Source organism: Rhea pennata, chromosome 16, assembly GCF_028389875.1.
Source record: "Rhea pennata isolate bPtePen1 chromosome 16, bPtePen1.pri, whole genome shotgun sequence".
Classification (NCBI taxonomy): Eukaryota; Metazoa; Chordata; class Aves; order Rheiformes; family Rheidae; genus Rhea; species Rhea pennata.
The window spans coordinates 10143017-10165982 of NC_084678.1; the positions used below are offsets into that span (position 1 = coordinate 10143017).

At 48.0% G+C, this 22966-nt stretch overlaps 1 protein-coding gene across 2 annotated transcripts in view; it reads right to left on the reverse strand.

Annotated features, from left to right (window-relative positions):
- NFATC2 (nuclear factor of activated T cells 2) overlaps positions 1-22966 on the reverse strand; it is a 97177-nt gene that overhangs the window by 73770 nt on the left and 441 nt on the right. The window contains exons 1-3 of one of the 2 annotated variants that reach the window (XM_062589281.1): positions 15089-15251; positions 7339-8362; positions 5899-6067 (exon numbers count right to left, since the gene is read on the reverse strand). In XM_062589281.1, coding sequence (XP_062445265.1) covers positions 5899-6067; positions 7339-8362; positions 15089-15251 — 1356 coding nt within the window. Of the gene's footprint in view, positions 1-5898; positions 6068-7338; positions 8363-15088; positions 15252-22966 lie in introns of those variants that run through there. The other variant, XM_062589282.1, reaches the window with a different exon arrangement.

Genomic DNA, 22966 nt, shown 5'->3' on the forward strand with positions numbered 1-22966 from the left:
TTAGTAATATAGTGAAAATGAGAGAAAAAGTGAGAGATGCGAGTAAGTGACTGGTTACTTATGTACTGCTTTTCATGCAGAAGTTTTTGAGCCTTTTATAAAGATACATTAGTGAAGCAGTACATCAGGGGAAAGTTGTGCCAAGATGGCAACAGAAAACAAAATGCCAGAGCTGGACACATTCCTTTGAGAAAATTACTACAAATTACTGTGCTGAAGAGCTGTTCAGAAAAACAGCTTCCTTGAGGATTATGTACAGCAAAATAGGTCCAAAACACATAGACAGGGGAAAAAATGGGGGTGGGGAAAATAGTAACAATAAATAAAAATAAGGAATCTTCTATGTACTTTTTTACTTCAAGATTTAGCTGAATTCTCTTAAACAAAGTTTTAACTAAATAACATCCTTCCACTTCTTTATACTCCATGGCATAGGCACAACTGATTTTGATACCCTATGTCACCACTCCCAGTTTTTATATTGGATGAATTTAGCAGTAAATCATAAAGCACCTTCATCTCCAAGGACCTCTGAGGTCTTCAGAATGTGGGAAAATTATCACATGAAATGGGTCTGCGTCAATTATCCATATGGGCTGCAACACATACATAACTGCAACCCATTCCTCATGAAACAAGTACAGATCCGATTATCCAGAGTATATGGACAGCCACTTGCCTAAAGCCTATCCTCTTTAAAAGCATTTCCTTTCACTCCCACTTGCTTCTAAGGAAGAACAAGGGCTCTGCTTACAGCTCCCTGAAATGTCACACAATTGTGTGAAACATCATTTCCACATGTTTGAGTGCTTTGAAAAAAAACTGGCTTCATGCAAAGCACAAAACCAGAACCACTAAATTTAATGGAAGTCTTCCAAACAATATTTATATGGCTTTTAAGTGACCATAGACTCTATCTGACCATAGATGAAGCTCCTCCAAATCCAGCCTCTGCTACTGAGACGGTCTTTCCTTCTCAGTACTGTCTTAAACAATTCAAAGATAGAAGAAACTTTGCTGAAGAAATTAAAATCTCAGTTTAGGATCCTCTGTCTCTGTCCTCCTATTTGGGAGGTAACAGAGGGAAGAGGTCTTATTTCAACATTTTCCTGTGGGCAGTATGAAAGACACTCATGCCAACATTCAGCATGACTCAAGTGCTATTACATGTCAAGGGAAATGGGGCCGCAGGGAAGTGAGCAATACCAACAGCCCCAAAACATTAATATCTCCCGAGTGGTGGGAGTTCTTAGAAAGATTATTGAAAATAGTGCTGGGAGAGATCTCAAGGGATCCTCTAGCTCATCTCTCCTGTCCCAAACAGAATTCAAATATATCCATGTCCTTCCTAGCAGATATTTGCCTAAAAGCACACAGAGATGGAGATTTTTACCTGTCTGGGTAGTCTGCTGCTGGGCGAACTTGGATAAGAACTACATCTGGTTTTGGATTGCCATCTCAATGCCAGTCTTATCCATAAGCTCTCGATGCAGCAGCAGGCTCTACCCCTCACGAGGAACAGTCTCTTCAGAACTTGAACTGGGACAGCTATAGTACAGATAACAGCTGTCCCTCTAATTTGCTTAAAGAGTTGCAAAGGAGGAAAAAATTCATGCCTACCCCTCCTCTGCAGTCTCAGTTACTGAGCAGACCTGCAAGGCGATAGTTATATGTAAACTTCAGCTTTATCCTTGCTACACCGGATTTCCTTGCTGTTTTCAGTTTTTTTATTTAACATCTAGGGGATACTCATGCTGTCTAAATATTGGCATTCAACATAGGTCCCTAAAATAGAAGCTCAGCTTCTCTATAGTTAATAGCAAGCTGCAGTTTCCTCCCAAGAGTGATTCAGAACACCTAAATCAGGAGCTTATGTTCCTCTGTGCAACTCTAGGTGGACTCTAAAGTTGTACGGTATGAATATTACATGAGCTTCTCTCTTCCTTCTGCCCAGATAAAGAAAGTAGTAAATGCCCTCTTCTGTATGGACCACCTAACCAGAGGTTTTGGTTTAATCAGACTCTCCTTCTGCCATGCTGCGAGTGCAGAACTGGTGCAGAGTTTTGTGCACAAACTCTCGGGGCTAGACACGTGAAGAAGAGGAAGCAGCATCAGAAAGATAAACCACAAGATAAGGCCTGGAGGATATGAGATCTGCTGGTCTATAGCTTCGGAGCACCCAAAGAAGAAACTTGCATGCAAAACACAATTTTCAAAAAATAAATAGTGCAGGACAACACTGCGCTGCAAAAACTAGCCAACATTTTCTCCTGCACAAGGTTCAGCTGGATGAGTCACATGGAAGGTTATAAAGGGAAGCTGTTAGGAAAATTTAAGAACCAGATAATACGACTCTATGATATTTTCGAGAAGTTAATCAAAATGCTGTAATCACATTCTATCAAAAGTGGTTGTAAAACAATAACATGAATGAGGCATTCAGTTGTAGTATAGATCACACTGCTTTGATGGGATTCTCCCACTCCGGATGAGTTTGGCTTTTTGGTATTTAAGTGCAAGGACTTGAGAGACCACTGAATTCAAGGGAGTTGGTACGGAGAGATTCTAGCACTCCAAAAAATTCCAAGGATGGTGGGTTCCAGTCTTCGTCATTGCCAAGGTGCTGTGAGTCTCTAGAGAAGGTCTGTAGCCTACAGGAGAGCTACAGCCCTGTCGTCCCCAGGTAAGCAGCGCTGTTCTCTGCTCAGGGACTAGGAATTGATAGATCTTGCCGAAAATTCATTTCATTTCATTTTATTGCAACCTGTTGCTTTTAACTCCTGCACACGTTCCTCAGCACAGCATCTACTATTTAAAAACAGATGCTTGCCTGTTTCGTTTTGTCTATCTTTGTACTGTTTGAACTTGACAAAACACAAAAAAATGTTGAAATTCACTAAGGGAAAGAATAATAATAAGAAAAAAACTTGGAGCCAAACAAGTTTTATAACATGAAAACTTGAGATTTTACTAGCCTTCACAAGTTTCAGATGTCATAAACCACACAGGTGCAACTACCTCATTGCATTGTACCCATATGAACCTTGTTACATTAAAATGAACACAAATCCAATGAATACTTCCATGTTTATAATAAACCTCCATAAAGAAACTGTCCATATTTTCCACATATGCAGGCACAGCTGTGCAGAGGCACATCTGCTTGGGAGTCTTTTAATGTGGATCTTTGAATTTACAGTTCAAGATCCTTAAGCCTGACAATAAATTATGTTAAACTAGGAATATCAGTTCCTCTCTCCAACCGAAAATATAAATCCCTTTCTGATTGATATTGATTACAGGAAGGAAATAAAGCATTTTTATTTCCCCATGTCACAAGAAACTCCTTCATTGCAATAAACATCCTGTTGACAGGGTCATCTTGGGAAGGTAAATGATACCAGTTTGTATCATTTGATTGGCCACGTAGTTCATGTATCCATGCGGCTGCAACACACGACCGTGGGTTACGAGTTTAACGGATTCATAAACTAAAAAGATTGCATATGTTAAAGTATATCAAACGTGATCACTATTTTTATCCTGCACCCTTTACTCAAATATCCAGCCTATACGCACAAGTCCAGCCCTACCAAAGCAAACTCACTCATTGATTTAATGATTTATGGCTTGACTTTAAAAGGGGCTGAGCCTACAGGGGAACATTTAACATATCTTTGATGTTAAGCACAGATCAACCAGTGAAATTAATGGTATTGATCACATGCTTAAAATTAAGCGTAGGCTTAAATGTTTTCCTGGCTCAGCCCTTCCGTAGCAAGTCACAATTGTGACAGGAGCCCGTGTCGGATGCACCCTAACTTCACTGACCAAAAGTTGTAGCTGTGGTTGATGTGTACAGTTGCTATACATCATTACTAGCAATATTACAATAGCACCTTGCAACCCTGGCCAAAAGCGTGGCTTTACTTCCTGAACGGTACTAGATGAAATCAGGAGGAAATGAGTGAAAAGGCTGATGTGGACCCAAGTAACACAGTTCAGGTATGCAATCATTATTTCACATAAAACTTGCCATGGTTACACCCTCTGCAACACACTAATGGCTCAGCTCATCCACCTTTCAGGTCGGCAAGGGCCAAACTTAGTTACCTCCAGCACTGTCAGTTTGCAGCTTGTTCACCACTTGCAGTTGTTTCTGCAGTGACATCAACCCAGTTCACGAGTGAGCTGCTGCCGAAACTCGCTGTCTCTCTAGGGTTACGAAGCCGGTAAACAAGTCTCTCTCGGTATTTACAGCTTGAGACAGGCCACCAACATTTTCTTTGAAATCATCCCCACTCCTGCATAATTAAGTTGTCCTTCTCTGTCCTTATCACACCACAACTACAGCTATCGCAGAGATTTCCTATTGGTGTCATATATCCAGACATCAGAAGGCAGCGTTGACACAGATGACGAGCAGAACTGGATGCGAGGGAGGACCCAGTGTCAGCAAGTTATGTATCAACCAAAAGGAATGTGCTGAGTGCTGGAATTTTACGCAGGTGAAATTCTCTAACCTAAGCTTAAATGGGCTTAAAATAAGAAGTTTTGTTACCTACCTGGGAGAGGGAAAAAAGAGAGGAAAAGGAAGAGGAGCTGAGGAAAAATACAAACGCAGGAAAAAAATGACTAGCAAAGGTGAAGGGGGCACAAAGAGAAATTTCACTGGAAAAAATAAAACTAGTTCACCATATCATGTACAGAGGATTCATTTCAGCTAATTGAGTTTCCCAGTTCCCTTGTGTAAGCAAAGACTTCCCACTGTGGAGAAAAACATTTGGCCACATTCTCCTCTCTTGCATGGGTGAGCTCACTCTTGATACTGCAATGAAATGAAAAGGAGCCGATCGGGGTATGAGAAGAGAAATCAGGTTCTGAAAGCCCCCGAGGCACAGATCAGAAGTGGGAATACACCACACTACTGCACAAAAGAGTGATTTGTTAGCCCAAGATAATTTTGAAATTAATTTCCCAAACAATTCAAAAGGTCTGCACAACCTCCGACACAGCCTGCCCTGAAGACAGCTCGCTTTTGGATTACGTCGGTTCAGCGACCACTGGGAGCAAGGACTCAAGCAGCCGGTGTGACAGCAGAGACGGAGCAGCCGGCAGCTGCAGCCATGGTCTGACCCGACGAGGAAGCCCCCGAGCCGGAGGGCAGCGACTGGGCCGCGTGGAGGCTGTGTTACTAATTCTGGGAAAACTGTCATTTAAAATCTGTTATCATTCCTCATCTATCTCCTGGTAAGGTCAAGGAAGGCTGCCTTGCCTTCTCTTAAACTCTAAAAGGACGTGGAGAAGTCTTGTGCTGCATGCTTGTAGGCAGCAGACAGGAGCCAAGGATCAGATAGGGTCCGAAATTCCCACAGCGCCTCCCTGTTGCACTGACGAGACCCAGAGGAGCAAAGCCTGACACCTTCCTTCACCCTGGTGATTCTTATTTAACACAATCTGCTATTTATTTTAAATCTCATTTTGGATAGGAAACTGTGCTAAAGCTGAGCTGGAAAGCTAGGCTTGATGCTTGCACATTTTGAACCTCACGAAAAGCCTTAAGTGACACAGAGGAGTGTTTCTGAGATGAAACGGGTGCAGCTGCAGTTCAGCACAGCTGGACAGCTTATGACAGAGTTCAATCACAGGAGGTTTAATATCTAGCACAGAAAAGATGGCAAATATTTTGGCTGCATTTCTGAGCTTTCACAAGCTCATCCAAGCCAACTTTCCAAACTTCTGGATGCTCACCACTGTTCAACTTGAGACACTAAGCCTGTTTACAAATGCACCCACATGCACAGGCTCCCCCCTTCTCAGGGCCATCCCCAAGCAAGATTTTCAAAAATGAACTCATCCCCAACTTCATCACTATCCAGGTATTCTCCAGTCCCTTACCTGGACGACGGGGTGACCTCCGGTTGGTGCCTTGACTGCCCCCCGACTTCCCTCCGTCTCATAGTGCGCACGGTGGTGGGGCTTCGGCTGCACTTCGATCCGTAACTCGTAAGAGCCAGACTGGCTGGAGAGCGGCCACTCGAGCGGCGGGAGCGACTGCACGGGCAAGCTGGGCAGGGCGAGATCACACAGTCTGACACTCTGCTGTACTTTGTTTCTCAAAGCCCTGCTCTGCTCTTCCTCCCAGCACCCCACTGTGGCTGCTCTCCTGCTCTTGCTGAAATGACCAGGAGCTCGCTCTTTAATTTCAGTGAGAATATGCTGTGCATCTTCAACTTTGATCACAGCTAACATGTATTTTGAAATGTTATCTCCATTCACCATTACTTACCAGTTGCATACATTAATAGTTTCTTTAAAAAGACTATTTTAAAATAAAATTTATGATATAATTAAATAACAAGATGAACAAGAATAAAATGCTATATATTCTTACCTAGTGTTAGTTTTCCTGTTCTCAAAATGCACAAGAGTTTATTGAGTGAAATGAATACATTAAAAAGTACTACTAGAACTTGCACTGGATTTTAACCAGTCATTATCTTATTAGTATAAACTGCTGCCAACACTGTTCTAACAAAACATGGAAAGTCATGGCCCAAGTTCTTTTGCTTGCAATTTGCATTTACTAGGTCCAGAGCAGCATGGGATAACCTCAGTGTGGGGATAACCTTGCTAACGAGAGGGCAGACAGGATTCCAGTTGCAACTGGAAGTGGAGTCACAAGTTTGGAAACCACTATCCTGGCAGATCAGAGCCAAGCAGGGTCCAAAACTGCACACTGTGCTGCCAGGTGTCTCTAGCGCCAGCGTTAGACAATAAAGGGAGCAGATGAGGGTAGTGCAAGTGACTGAGATTTTGGTTAAACGGCAATTAATAAATTAACAACCAACAATAAATCACCAGGGGTTGAATGAATGTTCAGCCTGACTTGGAGTAGCACGCTCTACTTTGAATCCAGAAATATATACAGCATCTTCATCCTTGAAGGAAATTTCTGAGTGATATATTCCCTGAATTTAGAACAGCAATCAAATCATCTTATTTAAAAGTGTTAAGACAGAGTGAGAGTGTCTGACTTTTGTCAGAGGCGGCCTGGAATTTGCTTTTTAGACAAATATTTTGGCAAATTGAGATGAATTTGTTGTATATTCTGACATCAATGACTAACTTCCACGATGTTTCTTCCAAACCCAGATTTATCTTGGAAACATAATGTACTGGGTTCACAGCGCACCACTGCACAATTGCTGCAATCCCTGAACGTTTAGCTCTGTTCAGCAGGAAGATCTGCCCAAGGAACACTCCCTAGGAGTCACCATGCAGGACAGAGGGCCTCATAAGATAAGAAAACACACAAGCACAAGAAATGTTACATACCTGCAAAGAGGTATTGCAGGCATCAGTTGCTTTGTCCAAGATGGAGGTACCAATAAGATTGATTCTGGGGCTGAGTTTCTCCTGTCCTCCTGCTCACAAGGCCCATGGAAGTCAACAGTCTGAAAGACGTGACATGGAATGCTGTTTTTGTGGGAAGGCATCGACGAAGGATCAGGGCTGGTTTTCCAGATTTTTGTGGGAACACCACAAGAAGGATCTGTAGGAAGGCTGTTCATAGCATCCATGGAAATAGAAGCACTGGGCAACTGCGTGTAAGTAAGTGAAGAGCTGTCTTCTCTCAAAGGGATGCGAGGAGAGGATTGTGGAGAGGGGGTCCTTGACTGTCGTGGAGAAGTGGAAGGTGGCTGAGTATTGTAGAGCTCAGTGCAAGAGTACCTCCGTTTTGCACCTGGTGATGAAGACCTTGAGTTGGGACGGGGTGATGGTGAATGTTGTCCCAAGCAGGTTTCCTCCGTGATGCTTGTTCGTGGTGACATTATTGGAGAGGTTCTAGGAGAATAATGAGTATGGATGTTTTGAAACTGTGGACAAAGGTCATCACTAGGACCATTATTTGGTGAAACACATGGTGATGTGTAAGGAGAGAAATTTGTCTCTGAAATGAAACTTGCAGATGAGCCGCTACTAGCTGGGCTCAAACACAGCGGTTCTCTGTAGCCCTCAAAGCCAGGGACAGGCAAGGTAACCCTGGGGCTAGTGGTAGCTGAGTTTGACTGATGTTCTACCAAAAGATCTGTGTCTCTGCTGCGGAAGGGACCCCCTGAATGAATCAGTTCATGATATGGAGTAATTTCAATCCTAGGGCTTGGAGCAGAGGCCCCTGCAGCGTTTGCAGGGTGCGTAGGTGTTGTCCCTATGCTATCTGGCTGTCCATATCTGCCCATGGGATCTGCAGAAAGGCTAGAAAAAGCCAGGGGGCATGGCTTGAGGCCACAGTCCAAGACATCATGAGCGTATGTAACTCCAGAGGGTGGGCTGTTGGTTTTATGTGGAGTCGGTTCTTCTGGAAAAAGAAGGGTCTCTTTAAGACTATAAATATTACTACAAAAGCTGAGCAATCACGGATTAAAAAAAGGCATATTTATAAACTGGATGTGATCTGGCAATAGGTAAATATTAGATTCACTTAATTATTTTTAACTGCAATTAATGCTCATGAAAAGTACTAGATTAACAGCCAGGGAAGCTCAAGTGCTCAGAGCAGATGCAACACGGACCACAGCAGTGCAAACTTCTCCACACTGCCCTGTCCACCTCCTGCTACTCGAGCCCTGACCTAGAAGGATCATCTGCAAGGGTGAGAAGACACTTCAGCCTCTCTGCCCGTTCAATTGCTGGCCTCTCTGCTGATTCTGTCAAAGATACCGTTAGCACCGATTGGGGTGGTGTAATTTTGGTCAACTTTTGTCAACAAGGAGCTGGACTGGGACCGTTACATCACTAAATCAGTTCCAAATAGGATGACATAAAACTAGAAGGTTGAGAAGCAGGTTTTGGTGAAGAGAAAACAAAACAAAACAAAAAAACTTTGTTATATAGCAAAGCCCGGCCAAAAAAAGGCTTACTGAAACCAAAGCTGAATTCAAGCTCTTGAATGAAAAAGTCGGTTCTGTGTGATGATTTGTTTGGCTCCATATCATGTCAACAAGTTCTGGTAACAGGATTCACAAGAGGAAGCACCAGATGATCAGAAAATAGAACTGCAAATATTTGTTAGAAAAGGAAGAGAGATAGAAGGGATCCAGCCTCAAGCTTACAGGCAACCACTTTCCAATTCCAGCTCAAGGAACACTGTGGCCAAAGAGCGATTATAACATTCACAATAACTAGCAAACATTCAGTCCGTCACTCTCTCCTGGTGCAAAAAAGCCCCTCTCAATTTTCAGAGATTCTCAGTTTTGCAAACTGTCCCCAGATTGTAGCACATAGGTCTTTTCCTAGCTGCAGCAGAATTCCCCTTGGCACTCCTGAGCCCGGATGTGATCCTGTCCCACCACTCCACCAGGTTCCTGACATCGGTGGTGGCAGAGGGCAGAGTCATGCCAAATGGCCTGGGACGGACCCCTGAAGGCACAACTCACCAGCTGCCGTGCTGTTTTGGTTTCCCTAGCCTGGGGGCTGAACAATAACTTGTCATTATGCAAAAGCATACAAAATACAATCTGAATTTTTATATGCTTTTAAAGATTTCAATGCATTTGACAGAAAACATTTGAAACGGCTCCACAGTCTGAGATGAATCTGCCCTGTCTGTTCACTCTCAGGCAAAGATCAGTATCTGTCAGAGGCAGAGAGTGTTTCATTTAAATATTCAAATAATTTTTCCAGTATTTTCTCCAACTCCTACACTACATGAGACAGCATTTCTCGTGAAAAAATAACATTACACGTAAAACCTGGTAGGAGCTGGCTGTACGTTTTGCAGAAGTAGTGAAAGGTTGTACTGAAACTTTTAGACACAGAAAGACCGTGATTTCACTTCAGAGGTATTCTGTTAGTTTTCAGGTTTATGTTCTTCTTCACATGAAAGTAAAATCCTCCACTGATGGCTTTGTAGTGAGCATAAGAAAAAGTTCAAAGCCATCTTTACTTTTTGATGATGAACCTGTTTTCCCCTTAAAAAATGGCAACATCTTCCAAATGGAGAACTCATTAGCTGCACTAGGGATTAACTCATCCCAAAGACTGCAAAAACAAAGTAAAAAAAAAAAAAATCAAGGCTTGGACAAGTTCTACTTTTTGTTCCGAATGCTTTGCACAACCTGGAGAAAACCCTGTTCAAATTTGGCAGGAACTGCTGAGCCGTCGTGTTTAGTGAAAAACCCCGAGCAGCCAACCAAACAAACCAGCACACAGAATCGCTGCGTGACAGCAGCACGGGCGGCGGGGAGAGTCCAGCCTGCAGATCGCTTAAGGTTCCCTCTGGCTTTTAATCTCAGCACATAGCTACAGCTAGGGAAGACCGCAAGGAGAGCGACTGGGTGTCGCGGCGGGTGTTTCCGAGCGTCGCTGGCGTCAGAGCTCTGGCAGTCACAGAAACGGACCGTCGTCCACATCGCTCGCCCTCCGAGGCGTCAAGCGTAGGGATCGGCGCTGGGAGCCGCCTTCCCGAAACGCCCCCCTCCCCAGGGCCGCGCTGCCCCGCGCGCTCGCACCGAACCCCCTCCCCGCCGCTCGCTCCGACTTCGGGCGATGCCAGAGAGCCGAGCGCGCGCGCCACGCGGAGCAGGGCTCGGCCCCAGGGCGCGGGACAGGAATCCCCGCAGCGCCTCAGGAACCGCAGAACGGCTCTCCACGCGGGGCGACTTCACACCAAGGAGCGGGCGACCGTTTCCGCTCCCCTTTCCCCTCGTCTACAGGAATAACTGCTGCCACCGAACGTGTCAAACTGCGTCGGCAACGCCATCAGCTGGCAAACAGCCGTGCCTGTCTGGGCCAGCGCGAGTCCTACGGCCCCGCAAATACACAAACACATCCCGCTTTTCGCCAGTAACAAAAAATCCTTTGCTTTTCACTGAAATATTCTGCGTTTAAGCAAGTGCTTTCCTCCTTGCTAGTCACGTCCCAGGCACTAATAACAACGCTTACGCACGACGGCGAGCTGCGGCACGACCTCGCTCCACGCAGCGCTCCAGACGCTTCCCGGGCCGCGCGCGCCGGCACTGCTCAGCCCTCGCTAGCACAGAAGGAACGGGGCGGACGCCCTTTGCCAACCGGACAACACCCGCAGCCTGTTTTGGGGCAAAACCGCCTCGTCTCGCCCGCCCTGGCAAGTTATCAGCAGCGCAGGCAGGCGCAGGGGAACGCGGACAAGGCGCTGGAGGAGAAACCTCAGCTGGTTTCACGAGCGTCCGGGAAGCGCCACGAGCGGAGGAGGCGCGAGCGGGAGCTCCCTGCACGCCCGCCGCCCCGGCCCATCCGCGGGGCGAGGGGCTGCCCTTGGGCGAGACCTCCCGCCCAAGGCCCAGCCAGACCAAGCGGCCGGGCAACGGAGGAGCAGCAGATGGAAACGCCGGCGGGGAGGCCGGGCGGAGGCGCAGCCCCGCGCCCGCCACGGCGCGTCTTCCCACCGCCTGCCCGGGCTCCTCCGCTCCGGCACGCTGCACCCCGCACACGGCCCGAAAGCCTCTCGGAGACCGTCCGCAGCCGCCGCTCCTCCGGCTCCTCGTCCGGGACGGGGCGCTTGGCCCGCGCCAGCCTTGCAGCATCCCCCTTCTCTGAGAGGGCGCTAAGCAGAAGAAGAGGTGCCCATCCCGGCGGCACGGCAAGCCCTCCCTGTCCCCGTCAGCAAGCTCCTTCCACCCCCAGCCGCCCGCGGCCAGAGCCCGTCCTCCCTCCCACCCCCAGGGAGGGCACCAGCCGGCGCTGGGCCTCGTCCCCAGCGCTCACAGTCCAGACCCACATTAGAGCCGAGCAGTAAGAAGAGTGAAAACACAGGTGAAAAAAATTAATTCTAGTTTGAAAGGCCTTTAAAAGACTCTTGATTTAAAAAACAAAAAAAGAAAAACAAAACAAAAAAACAAAACAAAAAAATACTCCCTTCCACACACCTCCGTGCGGCAGCGAGAGGAAAACCCACCGCAGCTGCGGAGACTTCCCAGCCTGCAACCACAGACCCGAGTGCGTGCACACATGGGTCTGCAGCGACCCACCCTCCCCGGGCGTTCAAACAAGGCAGTAACTTCAAAGCTGTTCACTCAGCCGCATGTAACCTTGCCAATTAGCATGAAATTAGGGAATAACAGATCACCAGAGCAAATGCCTTCCACGATGGGTTTATACAAATCATCATCTTAGGAAAGCTAAAGATAGCTCCCTGCAGAGCCCGGGGAATGCAGGGGAGAAGTTCAGTTTTGACCTCACATCCGCTTGCTGTGGTGCAGCTCCTGTGATTTCAGTGGCATTACTTATCTGCATAAGGAAAAAAGCCCAAAATTTCAAAATTAAGTAGCTTCTTGTAATTTCAAGGAGCCAGTCTGGATCTTTTTTGCTTTTTTCAAAAGCTCTGTATTCTCTTATTTACACTAGCTGCTTGGAAGCTTAAAGTGAAAGTTGGTTTCCTGAGTGAAATCTGGTATTCTCTATTACATGTGCATATTTGTTTCTTTACTGTAGGGCTGCTGATGAACACTGCGTCCTGTGTTACTGAGCCAATTGCGAGGACTAAGCTGCTAGTAATTTTTTTCTTCCTTTTAATAGCTTTGTATTAAGGAAAAAAAGAAGGAACAAGACAAAAAAAATATCTCTGATATGGGGATTCAGGATTTGAAACCAAAGAAGTTGTAACCTGACCGGGAAGTTCATCACATTAACTATTTTTTCTCAATCTTCTTTGAGAAAAGATATTCAGCATCTTTCAAGTTTAATAAGATAAAACTTGGGATACCACTGACAATATCTCCACATATACCTTTCAAGAGAATGATTCTAAAACATTTTTTTAAAGCATAGGAAACTTCTTCTTTTAAGTGAAACCTCAAGCTCAGTCTAACAGCCCGGATACCTGCTCTGCACCATCCCAGCCTGTTCACCTGGACACGTCTCTAAGTTCAGCCTGCTAAAAGCAGATGTTTCTGCTTTGAAAATGCTGAGAAGAAGATAGCTAATAAAAGTCTGGCAAGCAAAGTTAAAAGTAAAAAGCACATGGAAAATGGCACTTTGCACAGTGCTCCTGCTTATGGAAATGGCTGGCTTAAAGAGGAATATCTAATATTAATAATATTGACTGTAGGATTTTTATTTACCCTTTTTTCCCCTGTTGCTTTTATAGCAGTCCATGTTCCTGTTGTCTCAGGCACACATAAGCACTAGTGAGTGCCAACTGCTTTCAGTAAGGATATTTCTGGCATTTCCATGGCAACAAGTTGTGATATAGATCCTACTTTTAAAACATGAGCTTAAATGGATACTATCAAATCAGAGCTTTCTAAAAACCACTTTTATCAAAGATCAGCTTTCCTCCCCATTCACTCCTACAGCCTGAAATTTATGGATTTTTTCCCTAAAAATAAAATTAAAAAATCACTTTTAGCATGTTTACAGATATTTGTTATTATAGGACCGGTTGTGAATGGTGGGTGGAGCAGCCTAGACTGAGGAAACCAGAGCCTCTTTCAGCCGGTCTTTGAATGTAGGAACCAGAGTCAAGCCCGGGGCTCCCAGACACTCCTATGGTCTGGTCCCGCTCCGAATCCTCCACCCAAAAGGCCTCGTTTTCCCCGCTGCAGTTCAGAGGGAGCCAGAATCTCACATCAACAACCAGCATTGTTTCTCCACAGCATGTGCAGAAAGCTCTTTCTCAAAATTTGAACATTTTCTGTTCTCGTGTAAACACGCTTTAATCTTTTGTACATTAAAGGTCACGGATGTATACTGGATTGCTTACAGACTTTAGCTGGTGTCTTTTCAAAGTGAGCAAGAATGTTCTCCAGATTACAATGACAGTATATACGGTTGTGATTTTTTTTTTATACTAATGATTTCCATCTTTGGAATGAACAAAATTACTACTAATTATGGTTTCCAGTCATTCAAATGGGGAGAAAGCAGGCTTAAGAAGGAAGTTACTTCTACTACAAGCATATACTGCTCTGCATTTGTGCGGTTGAAAAGATTTAACTTTCTACCCCCCACCTACGTAATATTATATTTTGTGGAACTTCCCACTTAAGGCTTCACAGCAGTTGTCCCTATTATAAACCCACAAACAAAAGCAGCATCTGAAGCTTTCACTGAGATTTAATGCATTTTCATTAAAATCACTGACCTCTCCCTGTCAATGATTTATTTTAGCAAGTTTTGATCTGCTTTAAGGCTTGAAAAAAATTGCAGCTTTGTAGATTTGATGAATTAACCATCCTGACACTAACATATACTTTAAACAAGTAAATGAGAGAATGAAACTCAGTAATGACTCTGTTTTACTAACGATACTGCAATTCAAGCCTAATTCAAGCCTCCTCCTCCTGCACTGTCCCCTAGGAGCACAACACCTCGCTCTTCAAATGCCCTAAAGAAACGCCACCTCTTGACTGCGCCAGATCACCATGAACATAGCTTAGAAACAACACCCCAGCAGTCCTTTCCTCTGGGTCCCATCGCCTTTGGCTCTGTCTAGTTTACACAAACCTGTGTTTTATGGGGCAGGAAGCATCACTTTTTAGCATCGTTAACAGACAGAAGTATCACATAAAGTCAGGGAACACTTCCTGCGATGCTTTTAGTATCCTGCACATACACAGGCTCAGGAAAGTATGAAAATAGGCTTTTTTAAAAAACTTCCAATTTAAGCGTGCGGTGTCCGGACCCCAGGTGGATCCCCTCGATGCCTTGCCGCCCAGGCAGGATGGCTGAGCCTCGCTCGCGCTCGGGCCGCCCTTTCGGTCGAGGCTCCAGAGCAGCCTCTCCCGGGAGAGGGGCAGCCACGAGCCGCCCGGCCCGGCTGAGCTCTGCTGCTTGGTCTTTCACACCCGCGCTCCGACACCCGCGTGCAAAACTTCCTGCAAGGCAGAGCAAAGTCCCGGGGCCGCTTCCACTCACTAGGACCACGGCGCGCAGCCCAAGCCGCCGGTGACAGCGCAACTGCGCCCGCGCAGCCCCGAGCCGCCGGGCACCGGCCGCGGGGCAGCGGCGCGCCGGCCGCGGAAGCGGCGCGCGGCCCGGGCGCGCCCGGCGGGGCTGCGGGCGCCGCCGCGGCAGGCGGCCCCGGCGGCCGGGGCTCCGCACCAACCTTCAATCGGCTTCAGGTAGTCGTAGTCGAAGAGGATGGAGAAGTCGAACTCCTCCTGGGGGCTGCCCGCCCGCGCCGCGCCGGGGCCGGGGCCGGGGCCGGGGCCGGGGCCCGGGCCCCCCTCCTGCGGCTCCGGCTCCGGGGCCTGGGCAGCGGCGCTCATCTGGGCCAGCTGCTGCCGGGCACCGGCAGGGCGGGAGGCTCGTCCCGGGGCTGGCCTGCTGCCGAAGGAGCCCAAGACGCAACAGCCGCGAGAAAACCTGTAGGTATCCTTCCAAGTGCAAGTGCAGAGGGATTTAGGAGGGAAAAAGGAAAGCAAAACAAAACAAAACAAAACGACGAGGATTTCCCCCGGTCCCTGGGGGCGGCGAGCCCCGGCGGCGGCACACGAGGGGCGACCGGCGAGAGCGGCGGCGGCGGCGGCTTCCTGCTGCCGAGCAGCCACCTGCCGCCCGGGGCCGCCCCCGCGGAGGAGGAGCCCTGCCCTGCCCGCACCGGCCCCGGCCCCGGCCCGGGGCAGCGCCGGCCGCGCCTGCGGAGCTCGGGGTGCGGAGCAGAGGGGGCCCGGGCAGCAGCAGGGGCGAGGGAATGAAACGGCCTTACGCGGGGCTGGGGGTGGCAGCGGCGAGGGCAGCCTCCAGCACCCCCTCCAGCGAGCTGGTCTCTGCGCCTCGGCTCCCGCTGTCATCCTGAGCACCGCTCGCGTGCAGCCTCCTGTTCCCCGGTGACTAGGCCCCTTGCCAATGTGGTTTCCAAAGTCTCCGACAGCTCTAGGCTCTTCCCTTGCCTTCTGCGGGCTTCGTGCGTCCTCTGCCACGTGTTCCTTCCTCTCATTCCAGGCTGCTGCTAAGGCAGTTTTCTGGATGCATCTCCTGCAATCGCAGGCCAACCTCCCCTAACTGGGACGCCTTCAGGAGCACAAACTCCATCGTGCACAAGGCCTCTGTTTTTCCCTGCCTTGCTCATAAACAGTATTTCACAGAATGGTCTTTCCATAGCTCTCACCATGTTCCCTGCTGACCACACCGCCGGCACTGCCAGCTTCCCGAGGTCCCCGGGCCACCTTCGCCACATTGGCCCTATTCATCGCCTCTTCCTCGAGCACTTCACAAAGTGCTGGTCACTGCCTCCCGGCGGCCTTCTCCCCTCCGATGGCTGCTGCTAACAGCAATGGCTTCACTCACGGGGAGCTGGGGGATCCTAAACTTGTGTGCTTAGAGCATGTGTGGTCAGAGGACTCTGTTCCCTTGCTTACCTGTTTATATGGTCCCCTTTATAAGTGCACAGATTGCTGTCCCTGTGTCTGAAAAACACTCTTAGTCTGTAGACAGGGAAAGGAGGCAAAGGCAGAGTGACCAAGATCATTAAAGAAATATTTTACTGTTTACTTTAACTTTGTTTTTATTTGCTCAGCCTGTTAGCACGACAGCATTAGGTACATACTTTACAAATCTGGCCCTAAGTTACTTGTTCCAGGTCACAGAAAGTCTCTATTATAGCACACATGAACCAAGGTCTCTACATTTTGAGTAATACCCTGTCATTTTTACCATTAATATGGCCACACAAGTAATAACACAGTACACACACTTCTCATCACATCCTGTTCTTCTATCCTTTGCCAGTTTAGGATGCAAGAACTCAGACCTTTCCTATGCTTTCAAATCAGCTTCTACATGGAGCTTCTGAAGGACCTCAGCAGCTCATGCTCGCACGGTCCCTTCATTCAACAGCAGCTACCAGGATGCATTAGAGGCACCTATTGGTGAACAGAAACACTGCACAGCACTTTCTGGCATGAAGGGAAAGTAAGGGTGACTGCAAGTGCACTGCTTTTGTAGCTGCATGTAGTTGGGGGAGGGGGAATAATCAAACTGGAATTAGACCTTTACGACACTAATACTTCAGTAGAGAGTGCCAAAGGATAGGGAAACCAGACTTTCAGAAAGGGCAGGTGATCCTGCAGACCTGATGTGCTAGGTTTTTTTACTGAGATATTCACATGAAGGGATGGTTACCTGGGAATACCAGGAACCCTACTCATACATGCTCCCTATACATTCAGTATTGGAGTGCATTTTAAAAACAGGCCGAAGAGCCATTACTCTATATTCACAGCCCCTAGCTTAATGAGCAATTTCACTGCAATTGATGCCATATTTTCACTCAGCAGAGACTAAAAGGACAATATTTTTTCTCATTAATGCATAATATACATAGTAACACAATAGCTTCCTTGCACCAAGCTACTTGAACTTTCTCCTGCATGTACTGCCAAAACAACCAGGAACGGCAATTTACTGGGTTTCCACATTGTCAGCACACAGCTTGGTGTGTGTGCGCGCATGCATGTGTGTGTAAGAGGCGTGAAAAAGCTCATAGGCTGTGCACGTCTGCTCTTGTGCAATACGATGCTTCTTCCTGGCCTGCTGTGGCTTTTTCATTGGTGCGGGGACTGCTGAAGCCTATGTTGAAAAGGAGCCAGCGCTCTCTCTGTGGTCGAGTTGGAGACCACAGCTAAAGTCTACCTCATCTGCTGCAGCAGTTCTTAATGCTACACAAGGCGCTGGCTCGCGGGAATTTCTTCGACTCTCTGGTAGGGCTGGCGACGGGGCTCTTCTGCTGCCGGCACGGAGAGGGAGGCCTACGCTGCCTGCAATTAGTGGTCTTGGCTACTAGCTGCAGAAGTGAGGCCACCCCAGCAGGCGTGCTGCGCACAGGGCTGAGTCCTGCGGGCACCCCTGGGAACACATCTGGGGCGCTGCTGGCTCCTGACCCCTGCGGGAGCATGTGCTGCTCTGCCTGATTCAGTCTAAATTGTTTAAATTTGAAGGAGAAATATATTAGGTTGACATATTTATATATCCATTTTAAAATGTTGCTTACTGTTTGTTGGAGAGCTAGCCTTTTATCATTTGCCTTTCTACTTAAAATTCATTAGAAAAACTAAATGTACTTGCTGATTTTGGCTTAGCACTAAAGAGAACTGTCATCCTTCCAACTAACAACACATGGAGCATGATTGGATAGCATAATTTATACTAGCCACAAAAAGGAAAGACAGGAACAATAACATAGGCCTTTTTAAAGTAAGATATGGGTGACTGGCAGGAGAGCCTGGGGAAATGACCCCAATTTCTGCTAAATCTTTACCCTATCCTTTATCCTTTATTTCCTAACTGGCCGGCAAATCTATTAAGAATGTTAAGTTTCAAACGTATCCTTAGCTACTCCTAGAATTAGTAACACTCCACAAATGGAAAATGTACCTTTCGCTTTCCAAGATGACCATGTAATTTCAAACAGTTCCACCGCTATTTCATGCCATCATAAATTCTCACACTGGCGAGGAATTAGGGTGACAAGACAGCAATGAGAAAAGTGTTGGACAAATGTATGGATTAGCTCAGCTTGTAGCATTCAACTGTTTCGCCCAGTGGACAGCTTCACAGATGTCCAGAGCAATACCCGACGGGCGTGCAGTCGAGCAGATTCCCTCTGCTCCCTTCTGTGGCACACGGACTAAGTCACACAAGGACATTGGTCCCGTGTGACCTCGATGTTGTATCGTATAGGAATAACAGTTTCCACAGGCTTCAAGGGCATAGAGGTGTGAGTTAGAATGCTATATACTCTGTGGGCAGTGTTGGAACATACTAATGTGTTATTTTGAGCAGAAAGGGTCCAAATCCACAAAATACAGATCTGGCCTAAATAGTAGAGATGCATCAAACCATTACTAGGTTTGAGCAGCTGCAGAATTCAGACTGAGTGACAGCTGTAGCTTTGAAGACCTCCAAGGGCTGAGCGTATGTTGGTTGAGACCCAAAACATGCTCTCTGGCCAACAAGTGAAAATAAAGCTGCAATTTGTCTAAGTTTTAGCTGCAATAGCTATATAACTTACAATACTGCCCACAGTCTGTTGTTAATAATTAGCAATGAAGAAAAAGCAGGAAAACTACTAGACTTGAATAGTCTGTGGACTCTTCAGTTCAACACATGCACTCAGAGAAAGCACGCAGCCATGCCAAATCAAAGGAAAAACCCAAACAATGTGACAAACACTTCCTAATGCTTATTTTCCATTAGAGCTGGAGTGAAATGCTAGAAGACAGTGCCCAAAGCCCGGAAATACTAGCTGGTTTCCCTGAATCTCAGTCTTCTTCATAACCCTTCCTTTCTACAAGGACTCTTCATTTCAAGGACCCTTCTCCTTCTCTCCTTCTACCACCATCGAAAGGCCAACCTGGTCACAAGCTCAAGCCTCTGGCCACGACCCTGCTCGGGTTCCTAATACCCATGTCAGAGAGGTGGGAGTGAGAATTAACTCCTTTTTTTTTTTTTTTTTTTTTTTTTTTTTTTTTTTTTTTTTTTTTCCTGTAAAGCTGTTTTCATGAGCCAGAAAGGTGTTTCAAGATCTTAAGCAAAATTTGTCCTTGGCAGCTTTAACAAAAATTGCAGCCACGTATACTTGCAGCAGCCTCTGCACAGAGCGTAACTGGAAATACATTGTGCTGCCATTTCAGGGAACCGGAGAATGGAAGGAGGCCTTTTCCACATAGTTGGATCACTGCTTGAGTTTGGCAGGGCTTTGCTTTAATGAACTTTAAAAGTATGTGAATACTGAACTACTCAGGTACTAGGGACTAGGAGTCTGAAACCAAAGCTAAGAGCAAGCAGTTTCTAGCGTGACACAAACTGTGATTTAAGAAGCACCTAACATATTTCTCAGTGTTTAAGCTTACTACAGTAAGTTAAACTGGCCCTTCACTAGTACTCAGTTTCTAATTATACCACCTTATTGTATTCTCCATAGCGGTAACTTCACAAATGCAAGTGATCTCATGATGTTACAAACTGAAGAAAGTTTTAGAAAATCACCTCAGAAGTACATTGACTATGCTAATCATTAAGTGGACCAAATGACACACAATTTACATGGGTTTTGTGATACTGTAATACCCTTATATTAAACTTTTAAACAGAAAAAGAGGTAGAGAAAATTGTACTTAAAATTAAAAACTTCCATTTAGCAGCTAAAAAAAAAAAAAAAAAAAAAAAAAACAGAGAAAATACTAGTCAATACTGTCTCAAAATCTAAGTGTTCTAATGGTGTATGTGGCAGGCATTAGAAATTTAACAGGCAACTAAAACTTGCACATGGACTTAATCCAAGCTCTTTAAATGAGCTCAGACTGTGAATGACTAGTTGCTTGGTCTGGAGTTTGGGGAGTGCTAACAGAGAAAAAAGAGGAGAGAGAAATATTATTCTGGTACATCCTTTAAGAGACACCCACGCACGCACACTACTATTCAATTTTGGGGTCAGGTTGAGTCAGAGATTTTACCCCCCAATTTCAGACTCAAAGTGGTTTGGCAAGAAAGGACAATGGAAAAATTGCTCATATCTCCATGTTCCTATTAAGTTCTGAAGTCTGCTGTGCAAACCAAAGGAATGCACATATCATAGTTAAAAAAATAGATTAAGCCAATAGTGGAAAAGAAGTTCTAGGATATTATTATCCTTGGCTATTTCAAAAATTGAATGATGAAACATTTCAGTTAGAATATCTATTGGAATGCTATAAAAGAGTGTTCCAATTATGTCAGTGTCCCATCTGTGAATGTGATTTCTGTGCTATAAGACAGACTCTGAGAATGATTCACTGGTTGTTAGGTGGTGTGACTGTCTCGCAGTGCACGCAGACAGCTAGCAAAGGGCTACCTCAAGCGACAGGGCAGTAACAGATATGGGCCAGCAAGATGACACAGGGGCTCAGGGAAACCCGATGAATCTCCCTACTACGTCTAGTGTCTTCTGACACTTGCAGAATCACAGCTTGAGGGAGCAAAGACACTGAAGCACCTTTTTTCTAACAGGCTTAAGCCAAGCAGTCTTCATTTCTCATTCTAAGCCTCCTCTAATCATAAATGGGAGCTTGGCCCCAGAATTATTAACACAGTATCTTTTACACACACAACATTTATGAGACTACTGTACTTTGTTACGGTACTGAAATCCTCCCGAAACCAGACGCTGATCCCAAAAGTGCCTTGCGCTGTTAACCCCTAGCAGCCTAAGGCAGCTCTTTCTTTGCAGAACAGTTGGCAGCAGAATTCTGACTCAAAGGCAGAGCAGCGTTAGGCTGTAGCCCTACCTCTCTGGCAGAAGCAAGCATTTTGCATTAGGGAAAACACATGCCTGGGCCCCAGAGTACATCCTTCCTGGAGTATCTCTGGACTGGGCTGTGCAACTGACTGCACTGCTAGTCTGGCCACTGCAGTCTCAAATATTTGATTTGGAAGAAAATCACTGCTTTTCATTTCAGTATGTGACTGCAGGGCTGAGGGGCCAAGGGAAGGAATCTCCCGTGGAACATCTACCTTTGGGGAAAGCAGAGCTGTATAATAACAGAAGGAAATTTGGTAGTTGCTATCAGAGTACTGCCTTGTGCTTTGATATGCTACCACTATAAAGCAGGTGAGAATGTGGCTTTTCCAACACGGGGAAGAGCAAGTAGCCTCCTATCTCCTTCCTTTCCTGCCTTCTTTACAGCAAAGTAATTTCTCCAAGGTGTTACGACAGTGACTAAGAGCAGCTGAAGCTCTCGGCAGAAGGGGGGTTACGGCTGGAGAAAGCCGGGGATCCATGGCAAAGGGCAATGGGCCCGATCCGAGGGCGGCAAAGCCAGTCAGTCTTTCCAATGGCTTTTATAAATTCTTGGATGAGCCTCTCCGTGTGCATGTGTTAATGAGTGCTACGAGAGCTGCGAAGGCAAAAGAAAATAAACAGCCGCTATTTAGATCCCTTCGAAGGCAGCCCCCCGATACCGCAGCACGCCGGCTGCAGCCCGGCGCGGCCCCGGGAGCAGCGGCGGGGCCGAGCCCGTGCGCGGCCGCGGTGACTCACGGCGCCGGGCGCCGCTGCCAGCGCGGAGCGGCGCGCGCTCCCGGGCTCCATCGGCGCCGGCCGCGAGAGGGGCGGGAGCGGTCTGCCGCGGAGCTACTCAGTGGAGAAGCGCTTCCCTTCCCCACCTCCTCCCCCTGACCCCTCGCCAACAGCTCCTTGGAGCCGCCGCTCGCTGACGTGTCCCAGGAACTCACCTGCGCTCCCTGCCCACCCCCGGGGTGCAGCGCCGAGCACCCGAGGCTGGGGGAGCTGCACCGCCCCGGCTGGGCTGCCTGCCCCGCGGGGGCTTTACAAGAGCCGGGCTCCGGCCACCCCAGCGCGGAGCATCCTCCGCCCGGCTCCGCAGCGAGGGGCCGCGCCGCCCCCGGGAGCGGCGGTGCCCGCCAGCCCCGGCCCCGCGGCCCGCAGAGAAGCCCCTGCCCTGCCCCGGCGCCGCGCCCGCCCCCGCCGAGGACGGAGGATGCCTGGACGGCTGCCGCTCTCCGGCATCGCCCTGCCTCCGCCGCCCCCGCACCGGTCCCGGCGGCGGCGGGGCCGAGACGCCGCGCTCTGCCGCCAGCCCCGGCGGCGGGGGCGACGGCGGCTGAGGCACGGAGCAAAGCCGCGGTGCCCGCTGCGGAGCGGCCGCTCCGCGCCGCGCACCGGGCGCGCACTGAGCGCTGACAGCGGGGCAGACTCCTCCTCTCGCCGCGCTTAACTCTTGCCTCCACCGGCGCCGGCGAGCGCGGGGGGGGGGGGGGGGGGGCGGCCGCAGCGCCCCGCGCCCCCCCGTCCCGTCCCGTCCTGTCCCGCCCGGCGCGCCCCGCGGCGGCGCCGGCCCCGACGGGGCGGGCGGCCCCCGAGCCCCGCTCGCTGCGCCGGAGCCGGGCTCGCCCCGCCGGCAGCGGGGCCGCCGGCCCGGCCCAGCCCTGCCGCTGCCTCCGCCGGGCCGGGAAAGCCGCCTGTAACGCCCTGAAACCCCGACCT